The sequence below is a fragment of the Hipposideros armiger genome, unplaced genomic scaffold (genome assembly GCF_001890085.2).
Source record: "Hipposideros armiger isolate ML-2016 unplaced genomic scaffold, ASM189008v1 scaffold_42, whole genome shotgun sequence".
Lineage (NCBI taxonomy): Eukaryota > Metazoa > Chordata > Mammalia > Chiroptera > Hipposideridae > Hipposideros > Hipposideros armiger.
In genome coordinates, this window is record NW_017731392.1 from 3,578,016 (window position 1) to 3,591,984 (window position 13,969).

At 37.2% G+C, this 13,969-nt stretch overlaps 1 protein-coding gene and 1 pseudogene across 2 annotated transcripts in view; one reads left to right on the forward strand and one right to left on the reverse strand.

Annotated features, from left to right (window-relative positions):
• Positions 1-13,969, forward strand: part of LOC109380970 (cytochrome P450 2C18-like) — a 39,332-nt gene that overhangs the window by 14,494 nt on the left and 10,869 nt on the right. For both annotated transcript variants that reach the window (XM_019639127.1, XM_019639126.1), the window contains 2 exons: positions 2,705-2,846; positions 9,656-9,843. In XM_019639127.1, coding sequence (XP_019494672.1) covers positions 2,705-2,846; positions 9,656-9,843 — 330 coding nt within the window. The remainder of the gene's footprint in view (positions 1-2,704; positions 2,847-9,655; positions 9,844-13,969) is intronic.
• LOC109380913 (60S ribosomal protein L36 pseudogene) lies at positions 11,300-11,782 on the reverse strand (annotated as a pseudogene).

Here is a 13,969-nt window from a genome sequence, read left to right on the forward strand (position 1 = left end):
GTCACCGGGGACTCACAGCAGCCCAGCTCCAGGTTGAGCTGTTGTTCAGCATCTTAGCTGTGGAGGGCAGTGTCACTGGCCCTCATATGTGGGACCCGTACCGGGGCTCTCTGGCGTCCCAAGCCAGTTCTTAACCATCGCGCCACTCGGCCGGCCCTGTGTTGTAAGTTTTGATATCAGGAAGTATGAGTCCTCCACTTTTGTTCTTTTTTGTTCCTCTTTTATCTGTTTTTGGTCACTTAAATTTCCACATGAATTTTAGGATTGCCTTGTCAACTTCTGTGAAGAAGCTAGCAGACATTTTGATTTGGATCATGTTGATCTATAGGTCAGTTTGGGGAGTGATGCCATCTTAACAATTTTAAGTCTTTCAAGAAATGAATGTGAGATGTCTTTCCGTTTACTTAGGTCTTCTTGAATTCTTTTCAACAATGTTTTGTGTAGGCTAGCTTAATTTTTGATTGGCTATGTGTGCATAAATGCTAATTCTTCGAATTCACTTGAACAGGCAGAAATTCTAATAATGGTTTATAAGTGCTCTACTCTCCTTCTTGGCCTTAGAGTAATTTTGAGTTGACAAGCTTATGAAGCTTGTATGAAAACTGTATGAACTTGATGTTACCAATAGGGATAATTACCTTTTTCTAACATGTACAACTGTTAAAAGGGTTAGTTTGTCTTAATGGAGTTGATTGCATAATATTAAGTATGCCACAGGTCACTTGGAGAGGATAAGAATCTTATTAAATAAATGCTCATCTATAGGACTGGATAGGAAAAAGTTATTATTTTCCTCATGTTAATGACCTCCATCATCAATATTTCAAACTTTCTCACTGTTATTGTCATTTCTTGCATCACATAGAACACAAAAAGATCTCATCTGTAATCATCCTTTGTTGTCCTTCTGAAGTGCTTTTAGTCTCCCAACTTCCAATTGATGAGAGCTCTCTTCAGTCAGTCCCTTACCCTCAGCATCTGCACTACCCTTATTCTCTCCTTCATCCCCTATGGACAGTGAATGCCCAAATTCTTTATCTTCGTATTTATTGTTTCTTCTGTTTGTATTTTTTTATTAATTCCTACACTCATTCCTGGACCAAGTTGCCTATTGCCTCACATCTGGAAAGCAATACCGTAGTCTCCCCTTATCCAGTTTTGCTTTTTTAGTTACCCACAATCAGTTGTGGTCTGAAAATATTAAATGAAAAATTCCAGAAATAAACAATTCATGAGTTTTAAGTTGCACACCAGTTTGAGTAGCATGATGCAGTCTCACGCTGTCCAGCTCCTTCCCATTTTATCCTGCTCAAGTTGTAAATCATACCTTTGTCTGGCAATACGCTACCCACAGGTTATCACTTAATAACTGACTTGGTTATCAGGTCAACTGTCTTGGTGTCACAGTGCCCGTGCTTAAATAACCCTTAATTTACTTAAAAATGGCCCCAAAGTGCAAGAGTGGTGATGCTGGCAATATGCTAAACAGAAGCTATAAAGTGCTTCCTTTAAATGAAAAGTTGAAAGTTGTCTACTTAATAAGGAAAGGAAAAAAATGTATGCTGAGGTTACTAAAGCAGATCTGTAGTAAGAATGAATCTTCCTTCTAGTCTTGAAATTGTGAAGAAGAAAAAAAGAAATTTGTGCTCGTTTGGCTTTTGCACCAAAAATTGCAAAAGTTATGGCCACAGTGCATTATAAGTGCTTAGTTAAGATGGAAAAGGCATTAAATTTGTGAGTGAAAGATATGAACAGAAAAAATATACATATACACATATACATACATATGTATATATATATAGATATATAGATATATATAGATATGTCCATACTATACATTGTTTCAGGCATCCACTGGGGATTTGGAATGTATCCCCTGCAGATCTGCAGGTAAGGGAGGACTGCTAGAGTGGTGGGCCCCACTGACTTTGTGAATCCACTCTTTTTCTATAATATATTCTAGTATGTGCTGCCATATTGACTTTTGCCCATTTTCAATTTCATAATAGTCTTTAGGCATATAGAGTACATAAATTCTTTAACAAAAGAAGAGAATTACAAACATTTGATCCTGGCTTATAAACATCTTTCAAGATATGGCTCTAATTTACCCATTTCTATCAATAAAGACTGTGTTTACCTACCAACCAGAGAAAACCCAATTAACAATAGTTTAAAGAAATAGTGGGTTTATTTATCCTAAAATCTCATGTTGGGGGGTCTAAGTTAGTACAGTAGCTCTGAGGAATCATGGACTCAGGCGCCTTCCTTTTTCTTTTTCTTTCTTTCTTTTTTTTTATAGCATACATAGCATATAGGCTTCATCTTAATGCTTAAACACTCATGTTTAGAGGTGATGTCTGTACGACCTCTACCTTCATATCTGTGTTTTGAGTAAGAAGAAGGAAAGAGAGAAAGTGGCACCAGCAAGCCATTGGTGAGCGATGTGTGGCTTGGCCACTGTCTCTGCAAAAGAGGTTGGGAAATGGAATTTTTAGGCAAGCAAGATATAAGGGGGTAGGAAATGAAGATTGGTCAACTAATACACACACTTTGCCATACCATACAGTTGTTGTTGTTGTCTTAATACTACACTCTCCAGTTTCTAAGTTTGCTTGACTTTATAACAATGTGAGTGATTTTGGATTTATTCTAATTACGTATGCTGGCAAATTATCAAATAATTACATCAAATTATTCCTAGGAAAAGCACAACCCACAGTTGGAGTTTACGTTTGAAAACTTGATAACCACTGTAACTGATTTGTTTGGAGCTGGGACAGAGACAACGAGCACCACCCTGAGATATGCTCTCCTGCTCCTGCTGAAGCACCCAGAGGTCACAGGTATGCCCAACATGGCGGGCAAGGTGAATTTCAGAAAATTTGTTGGGAAAACACTGCTAGTGCATTTCATCTTGTTTCTTTACAGAAGCTTCATTATTGAAATTTCCGTACCCCCAGGTAATTTGTCCAAATATGAAAAACAGATAAATGTGAGACAAATTTGCATAATAGGGAAGGATGACTGAGAAGTAAAGACACTGTGAGCCACAGCAAAAGCAATAGAGCTGTGAATTTCATCAATAAAAAACTTACATAAGTGTCTGCATTTCATGGGACAAGATTTGCAGCAGGCACAGCTCACATAAATTTGCCTAGGATTGACTATTAGTTTTCTTAAACCACCTTGAACGGTAGGTATGTTCTTGCAGAAATATTTCCTTATTCTGAATATGCAGTGTTCTAATGCTAGGGTAGTGAAGATGGGAACGATATTTGTTGAAATATAGTTGAAATTCTAGAAATTTGGTGAGAAGGTCTGAGAAAATTTCCATAATCTGGAAACTATTTATAAAAGATACATGCTATGTAGACAGAAGATGTGCCTGAAGGAATTTTTTTTCCTTTTTAAATAAACAGCTTTATTTTTCCTAGCTTTATTGAGATATAATTAATAAGGAAAAATTATGTATATTTAAGGTATATAACACAATGGTTTCACATACATATACATTGTAAAATAATCAAGCTAATTAACACATCTATTATCTTGCATAGTTAAGATTTTTTGTTGTTTTTGATGTGGTAACAGTACTTAACACCTGCTCTCTCAGCAAATTTCAAGTATACAATATAGTTTTATTAACTGTAGTTAACTATAGATCTATGTTGTACATTAGATCCTCAGAACTTATTCATCTTGTAACAGAAGCTTATAACCCCTTGACCAAAATCACTCCATTTGTCCCACCCTCTAATCTCTGGCAACCACCACTCTACTCTTTGCTATCTATCAGTTCAACTTTTTCAGATTCCACATATAAGTGAGATTATGCAGTATTCGTCTTTTTGTGTCTGGCTTATTTTACTTAGCATAATATCCTCTAGGTTCATCCATGTTGATGCAAATGGCAGGATTTCCTTCTTTATTGGCCAAATAATTTTCTATTGTGTACGTACACCTCCTTTTTTTATCTATTCATCCCTTGATGGACACTTAGGTTGTTTCCATATGTTGGCTATTGTGGATAATGCTCCAATGACATGGAAGTGCAGATACCTCTTTGAGATGCTGATTTCATTTTTTGGATGTATACCCAGAAGTGGAATTGCTGGATCATCTCATAATTCTATTTTTAATTTTTTGAGGAAGTTCCATAATGTTTTCCATAATGGTTGTACAAATTTACATTCCTACCAACAATGTACAAGGATTTCCTTTTCCCATATCCTCACAAATACTTATCTCTTGTCTTTCTTAAGAGGTGGGTAATAGCCACCCTAACAGGTGTAAGGTGATAGATCATTGTGGCTTTGGTTTACATCTCCCTGATGTTGAGCACCTTTTCATATGCCTGTCGGCCATTTGTATATCTTCTTTGGAAAAATGTGTATTCAGGTTTTTTGCCCATTTTTTAATTGAGTTGTTAATATATTTTGTTTATTCTATTGAGCTGTATGAGTTCTTATATATTTTGGATATTAACCTTTTATCAGGTATGTGGTTTGCAAATATGTTCTCTCAAGTTCAGGTTGCCTTTTCATTTTGTTGATGGTTTCTTTTGCTGGTAGAAGCTTTTTATGTTGCTGTAAACCCATCGTTTATTTTTGCTTTGGTTGTCTGTGTTTTTGGTGTTATGTGGACACTTTAGTAATATTAATTCTTCTAATCCATGACCATAGGAAATCTTTCCATTTAGTTCTCTACAATTTTTTTAATCCATGTTTTGTGGTTTTTAGTGTACAAATCTTTCACTTCTTTGTTCAAATTTATTACTAAGTGTTTTATTATTTTTGATGCTAATGTAAATGGGATTGTGTTTCTGATTTTTTTTTCAGATAGTTTGTTGTTAGTATAGAAACACAAGTGAGTTTTACATATTGAATTGTATTTTACTACTTTACTGAATTTATTTATTGGCACTAAACAGTTTTTTGGTGGAGTTTTTAGGGTTTTGTATGTATAAGGTGTGTCACTTGCAAATAAAGACAATTGAACTTCTTCCTTTCCAGTAAGGATGGTTTTTGTTTATTTTTATTGTCTAATTGTTCTGGCTAGGACTTCCAGTGTTATGTTGAATAAAAGTGGTGAGTAGGCATCCTTATATTGTTCCTGATCTTAGAGGAAAAGCTTTTAACATTTCACCATTGAGTATGATGTTAGCCTTGGACTTGTCATATATGGCCTTTATTATGTTGAGATATATTCCTTCTCTATGGAATTGCTGAGAGTCTTTATCATAAAAGGATGTTGAACTTTGTTAAACACTTTTTTGCATCTGTTGAGATGATCATTTATTTTTATCCCTTCTGTTAATGTGGTGTATCATATATTACATATATTGTTTTGTATATTTTGAACCATTCATGCATCTCAGGGAGAAATCTGAGTTGATCATGGTGTATGATCCTTTTCATGTGCTGTTGAATTTGGTTTGCTAGTATTGTGTTGAGAATTTTTGCATCTATGTTCATCAGTGATATTGGTTTGTAATTTTCTTTTCTTGTACTGACATCACCCTTCTAAAGGGATTTTATTATTCCAGAAGTCTGAGTCCAGAAAAAATGGTTTTTCCGTAAACATTTCTTTTTGGGTCAATACTTTTATCTTTTATGAAAAGTTGAAGAAGAAGAGCATAGTAAATAGTGATCAAGTCTAACAAATTCCTGAATCATATAGAGCAGATGGAGGGTTGATAACCCAATTCCATAGGGAGACTGAATTGGTAACCTAAATGTCAAAAAAGGAAGATATATCATGGGTGAAGAAGCCAATTTGTGCCCCTAATACCTCATAAGGTAGTTGTAAGTTGACATACAATATTACATTAGTTTCGGGAGAACAAAATGATTAGACATTTATATAACTTACCAAGTTATCACCCCAATAAACCTAGTACCCATCTGACACCATATATAGTTATTATACTTATTGACTATATTCCTTATGCTGTACTTTACATCCCCATAACTATTTTGTAACTAACGATTTGTACTTCTTAATCTCTTCTTTTTCATCTCTTCTCCCAGCCCCTTCCCACCAGGCAATCATCAAATGTTCTCTGTATCCATAAGCTTGTTTCTGTTTTATTAGTTCATTTATTTTTTTCCTTAGATTCCACATAAAAGTGAAATCGTATGGCATTTGTATTTCTCTGTCTGACTTACTCCACTCAGCACAATACTCTCCAGGTCCATCCATGTTGTTGCAGATGGCCAGACTTCATTTTTTTTTTTTTATGGCTGAGTATAACATTCCATTGTTATATGTCCCACCTCTTCTTTAACCATTCATCCATTTATAGACACCCCAGCTTGTCTCCATATCTTGACTACCCTAAATAATGCTGCAATGAACATATGGATGCACATGTCCCTTTTAAGTAGTGTTTTGGGTTTCTTTGGATAAATACCCAGAACTGGGATTACTGGGCCCTTCTTTGTCTCTTGTTATAGCCTTTGTTTTAAAGTCTATTTTGTCTGGTATAAGTATTGCTACTCTAGCTTTTTTTTTTTTCTTTTCATTTTCATGTAATATCTTTTTCTATCCCTTTACTTTCAGTCTGCGTGTCTCTCAATCTGAAGTGAGTGTCTTGTAGGCAGCCAATATAAGGGTCTTGTTTTGTTATCCATTCAGCCAACCGATGTATGTCTTTTGATTAGAGCATTTAATCTGTTTACATTTAAAGTGATTACTGATAGATATGTAGTTATTGCCATTTTATTATTCACATTTTCTTTCATTTTTTTCTTCTTCTTCCTCTTAGAGGGGTCCCTTTAACATTTCTTGTAATACTGGTTTGGTGGTGATGAACTCCTTTAGCTTTTTCTTGTCTGACAAGCTCTTTTTCTGTCCTTTGATTCTAAATGATAGCTTTGCTGAATAGAGTAATTTTGGTTGTAGGTCATTGCTTTTCACCAGTTTGCATATTTTGTTCCAGTCCCTTCTGGCCTGCAAAGTTTCTGTTGAGAAGTAAGTTGACAGTCTTATGGGAGCTCCCTTGTAGATAACTAACTGCTTTTTCTTGCTGTTTTTAAGGTTCTCTCTTTGAATGTCTAACCACTATGTGGTACACCTGAAACTAATCTAATATTGAATGTCAAGTGTAACTGAAAAGAGTAAATAACTAATATTTTTAAAAGATTCTTTGTCTTTAACCTTTGACATTTTAATTATGATGTGTCTTGCTATGGGCCTTTTTTACTTTATTTTGTTTGGGACTCTGTGTTTCCTGGGCTTATATGTGTATTTCCTTTACCAGATTAGGGAAGTTTTTCATCACTATTTCTTCAAATAGGTTTTCAATTCTTTGTTCTTTCTTTTCTTTTTCTGGTACCCCTATGATGTGAATGTTGGTACACTTGTTGTTCTCCCAGAGGCCCCTTAAATTATCTTCATTTTTTTTTTATTGATTTTTCTTTTGCTGTTCTTTTTCTTTTTCTTTCTTTTTTTTTTTTGCTATCTTATTTTCCAAATGCTGATTTGTTCTTCTGCTTCATCTAATCTACTGTTGATTCATTCTAATGTATTCTCATTTCAGTTATTGTATTCTTCATTATGACTGATAATTTTTTATATTTTGTATCTCCATATTTTTGTTTACTATCTCTTTGTTGAAATTCTCCCTGAGATCACTGAGCATATTAGAACCAGTGTGTTTTTTTCGGTTTTGTTTATTTTTTAATTGTGGAATTGGGGGATGGGAACAGTGCTGGGGAATTGGAGGAAGGGGAACAGACAAGTTGCTGTCCTTTTGTTCTTCAGTCTAGTTGTGGAAGATGTCGTTTCACTGGCCCATGCCGGCACCAATATTGCGCTCTTCGCGGGCGAGGCAGATCAGTCGCCGGCTTCTGGACAGCCACTTACTGCGGCTGCTGGCCACTAACGATGGCTGCTGGCTAAATACGGTAACCATGGCAACCCACTGCCACAGGGGCTGTAACCTACGCCGTTGCCGGCGACTTAGGACAGCCCAGCTCCAGGTTGAGCTGTTGTTCATCATCTTAGCTGTGGAGGGCAGTGTCACTGGCCCTCATATGTGGGATCCGAACTAGGGCCTCTGGCGTCCCAAGCCAGTTCTTAACCATCGCGCCACTCGTCCGGCCCATAACCAGTGTTTTGACCTCTGCGTCTGATAGATGGCTTGTCTCTATTTTGTTTAGCTCCTTTTCTGGAGTTTTATTCTGTTCTTTCATTTGGGATATGTTTTTTTTTTCTCTCCTTTTTGGTGCTTCCCTGTGTTTGTTTCTATGTATTAGGTAGGGTTGCTATGTCTCTCAGTCTTAGTAGAGTGGCCTCATGTAGTAGGTGTCTTGTGAGGCCTGCCACAGGCCTCATTCAGCAGCAGCCTGTGCCCTACCAGGGGCCACCTGGCATGAGCCTCAAAGCAATCTGCAGATAGCCACCACCCATACTAGGTTTAGAAGTGCCTATGAGAGGCCAAACCTTTAAATGACGCCAGCTGCCGCTAGTGTGAGGCTTGGGGCTACACAGCAAGAGGTACAGGGCACACTGAGACCAGATACTACTGTTTTGGGGTTTGTGAACCTTTGAGAGATTTTAGGGTAGACCACAGCATGAATCATGACAGGCCACTTGTATGGAAAAGCCACTGGAAGCAACTTGAGTGGGCATTCAAGTTGGTTGGAGCAGAGTCTCAGGAAATCACCAGGGTGGGGCAAACAGTGTTAGCCAGGTTGATGGAGACTCAGATGTGGTGGCCGCCTGCATCTACACATTGGGCAGTGGGAGGGCTCAACAAAGGAACAATGGCTTCTGCTAGCACTTCTGTCTGGGAGAAAGTTGCCCCTTCAGCCTTCACTCTGAAGCTAGACAATTCAGTTCCTTCTCATATATCCCTAGTACCTTTTAAGCTGCTGGCCCAGAGCTGGAGCTCAGAACAGGTGAGTCCATCAGTGAGTAAATCCATGTGTGGGCTTTTTAAGAGGAATACCTGGGACTCCAGAAGTCAGCTACCTCACTCAGCTGCAATCTCCACTGGTTTTCACAGCCAAAAGTTGTGGGGACTTCTCTTCCCAGCACTGGAACCCTGGAATGGGGGCCCGGTGTAGAGTTGGGACTTCTCACTCGTCAGCAGGGACCTCCACAGCTGAGATATCATGCCCAGTTTTTAACCTCCACACGCGGGTGTGGGTTCAGCCCATTCCCCATCTCTGTCCCTCCTACCCCTCTAGATGTGGCTTCTTCTGTATGTTCTTAGTTATGGGACTTCTCTTCAGCTAGACTTGAGGCAATTCTCAATGATGGTTCTATAGTTTAGTTATAATTTGAGGTTATCATGGGAGGAGGCAAGCATAGTGTTTACCTATTCTGCCATCTTGACCAGAACTGAGTACAGTCTGAGTTAATAATTTACTATTTATATTTTGAAGCATTTCATAATTTCTATTTGTATTATCTTGTATGCTAATACATAGATGCACACAGATGTATCCCAAAGCCTAGCTTGTATAAGAATCATTGTATCTATATTATAATAATTCTCTCTATGTCTAGTATATTTCTGGGCATATAACTGACATTTATAATGACATTGGGACACCTTCATATTGTTTCATGTATCCTTGAATTTGTATGTAAATGTGGTATGCATTTTGGGTTTTTTTCATCAGTCTTACTTGTGTCTTATCAGCTAAAGTCCAGGAAGAGATTGACCGTGTGATTGGCAGACACCGGAGCCCCTGCATGCAGGACAGGAGCCACATGCCCTACACGGATGCCGTGGTGCATGAGGCCCAGAGATACATAGACCTTATCCCCAGTGACTTACCCCATTCAGTGACCCGTGATATTAAATTCAGAAATTACCTCATCCCCAAGGTAAGATGTCTTTCTCTTCTACTGACCTCAGTGGTCTTGAAGTTTCCATTTTCACAATATGGGTTCAGTTTTTTACGAACATAAGATGAGAGAAGTACAAAATTCATATGTGTGGCAGCTTGGTGGACTCTGTTGTTTCCAATTTAGTCTATAAAGCTTTATAACAGGTTTTGCTATCTGGCAGTGTAGATTTTATAAATTTGTTCTGCTTCTTTCCTATTGTTTGGGTAATCATAGCTACTTACAGTATTTCCCCATGTATAAGACACTCCCATGTATAAGACACACCTTAATTTGGGGGCCTGAAATGTGTAAAAAATGTATTACCTAAAGTTATTGAAATCAAGTTTTATTCATCATAAAATTCATACAACTCCTCATCACTGTCAAAACTCCTAACCATAGCCAGCCTCGGATTGTTTTCTCAATTGGAGGAGGACCAAACTTATGTTCAGCAGCACGATTTCCATTCACTTTTGCAAACTGGATCACTTTTAACTTGAATTCAGCACTGTACGGAAATCTTTTCTGAGCTATTTCTGGACAGAACGTGGCAAAACATAACCTAATGTATCGGTAACAAGTGTAAATTAATGAGCAAAAGACAACAAGCGTGAAAAAGCAGGAAATGCAAGTTAAAAAAATCTACAACCACTGTATAAGATGCAGCCAGTTTTTAGACCGTAAAATTTTCGAAAAACGGTGCGTCTTCTACATGGGGAAACACATTTCCAAAGGACTGTTAGTATCAGTTTATAAACTTAACAAAACCCTCTGCTGGGAATTTTATCATGGTAATATTATACCAATTTAGAAAGACTTGATATCATGACACATTAAATATTTCATTTAAACGATATAGTATAGGCTCCCAATTTATTTGGGTATTTTTAATTTTTCAATATTGTTTTGTTTCCCATGCAGGAGCTTGAACATGTATTTGTTTTGTTCTAGATAAATTATATTTTTGATGTTATTATATATTTTATAATTTTTTAAATGCCATTTTACTTTTTGGTATATGGAAATATAATTGATTTTATTATTTTGATGACCTTATATCTAGCAACCTTTTCAAATGCACTTATAATTGCTAATAAATTTTTTGTGGATTCATTTATAATTTCTGTGTACAGAATTCTGCAATCTCCTTTAATATTTGTTTTATTTCTTATTTTCCAATTGTCATGCCTTTAATTTCTCTTTATGCATTATCACACTAGTTGGATTTCTGGGATCGTATTGAATAGAAGTGGTGATAGTGGGCATTGTCTCATTTCTGGTATCCAGGAAAGGGGGGGGGTTAATATCTCATCATTGAGAATGATATTTATGTATAGTTTTAAATGATTCAGAAATCAAATTAAAGAAGTACTCCCTCTTCTTATTTTTATATAATTTTTATAGACTTTTTTTTAATGTGTAAAGGTTTTATTACACACAGAGGGTATGTGGCTCAGTCCTTCTTGGCTGCTGCCTTCCTCAAGGCCATTGCTCCGCTCCTCTCTCTTCCTCTTGGCACAGATGTGTGTCCCTACCCTTTTCTTGATGAACTTCAGGGCCCCCTTGTCCTTAGAGACCTTGAGCTGTTCCGTGGTGTGCCAGTCCTGGGAAGTAAAGCCACATACCTCGCAGATCATGTCCTGCATAAACTTGGTGTGCTTGGTCAGCTTGCTCATGTTCTTGGTCGCCTGTGGCCGTTGTTGAGGCCCATGGCCATGGGATAGCACAGAGCCAGGGCTGCTGCTCCTTAATGGCTGCTGCAGCTAAAGGTATAGACCATTTTTTAGAGCAGTATTAGGTTCACAGCAAACTGAGAGGAAGGTACAAAGATTTCCCATATACCTCCTGCCTCTACACATGCATAGCTTCCCCCATTATCAACATCCTCTACCAGAGTGGTACATTTCTTACAATTGATGAGCCTATACTGACACATTATTATCATCTGAAGTCCATCTTTACATTAGGGTTCACTCTTGGTGTTGTACATTCTATGTGTTTGGACAAATATATGGCATGTATCATCATTGCGGTATTATACAAAGCAGTTTTACTGTCTTAAAAATCGCCTCCATTCTGTCTACTCATCCCTCCCTCCTCCCTGGCAAAGTGTTCATCTTTCCCCCACTGACTAGGCAGACAGGTTGTATAACGCCTCCTGCCCTGTCTCAGAGTTGGATAGTAACATAGTCAAAAATCGACTATAGATATCTGCTTGAGTTTCCAAGCTTCTTCCATTTCTGGAATCTGGAAAGTAATTTTTGTCTTAGTAGTTTCCCAGGGTTTTCTTTTTTTCTTTCTTTCTTTTTGAAATTTGTTTTATTAGTTTCAGGTGTACAAAACAATGCAATAGTTATACTTTTCACCTCTCACAAAGTGACAACCTCCCTCACCCAATCCACCACTTCCCACCCTCGATATCATACATATGTATTACGACTTCACTGCCCACACTATACTCCGCATCCCATGGTTATTTATATATATTAAATTGTAGTTGACATACAATATTATTCAACGTCAGCTTCAGGTGTACAGGGCAGTGGTTAAGCCTCTACATCATCCATGAAGTGGTGCCCCTAGGAAGACATGTGTCCATCTGACACCCTACAAAATATTTACAACATTATTGATTATATTCCCCAAACTGTCTTTCATATCCCTGTGGCAATTTATATTGTCTAATCCCTTCCCCTTCTCTCTCATCCCCACCCCCCTCCCATCTAGCAACCATCAGCTTTTCCTCTATATCTCTGAGACTATTTCTGTTTACTTTGCTCATTTATTCAGTTCTTTAGATTCCACATATAAGTGAGATCATATGGTATTTGTCTTTCTCCAACTGACTTATTTCACTTAGCATAATGTTCTCTAGATCCAACCATATCGTTGTAAATGGTAAGATTTCATTCTTCTTTATAGCGGAGTAATACTCCATTGTATAAATGTGCCACAGTTTCTTAATCCAGTTGTCTACCAATGGGCATTTTGGTTGTTTCCAAGTCTTAGTTATGGTAAATAGTGCTCCAATAAACATAGGGGTGCATATATGTTTTTGAATTAGCATCTTGGATTAGCCTGGATAGATACCTAAGAGTGGAATTGCTGGGTCATATGGTAGTTCCATTTTCAGTTTTTTGAGATACCTCCATACTGATTTCCATAGTGGCTGAATCCATCTGCAGTCCCACCAACAGTGCACCAGGGTTCCCTTTTCTCCACAACCTCGCCAGCGCTTGTTGTTTGTTGATTTATTGATGATAGCCATTCTGACCGGAGTGAGGTGCCATCTCATTGTGGTTTTTATTTGCATTTCTCTAATGATTAGTGAAGTTGAGCATTTTTTCATATGCCTGTAGGCCATCTGTATATCCTCTTTAGAGAAATGTCTCTTCATATCCTATGCCCATTTTGTAATTGGGTTGTTTGTTTTTTTGGTGTTGAGTTGAATGAGTGTTTTATAAATTTTGCATATTAAACCCTTATCAGATATAGCATTGACAAATATCTTCTCCCATTCAGTAGGCTTCCTTTTTGTTTTATTGATGGTTTCCTTTGCTGTGAAAAAACTTTTAAATTTGATGTAATCCCAAATGTTTATTTTTTCTTTAATTTCCCTTGCCTGAGGGGATATATCGGTAAAAATATTGCTCAGGGTAATGTTTGCAAATTTATTTTCTGTATTTTCTTCTAGGAGTTTTATGGTTTCAGGTCTTACATTTCAGTCTTTCATTCATTTTGAATTTGTTCTCATATATGGCATAAGAAGGTGATCAGTTTCATTATTTTGCATGTGTCAGTCCAATTTTCCCATCACCATTTATTAAATAGACTATCTTTACCCCAATTAAATTCTTGCTTCCATTGTCATAGACTAAGTGACCGTATATGAATGGATTTATTTCTGAGCTCTCTATTCTGTTCCATTGATCTATGTGTCTGTTTTTATGCCAGTGTCGTACTGTTTTGATTACTGTAGCCTTGTAGCATGATTTAATGTCGGGTAGTGTGATGCCACTGACTTTGTTCTTATTTCTCAGGATTGCCATGGCTATTCGGGGTCTTTTATGGTTCCATATAAATTTTAGGATTATATCTTCTATTTCTTTGAAAAATGCCCTTG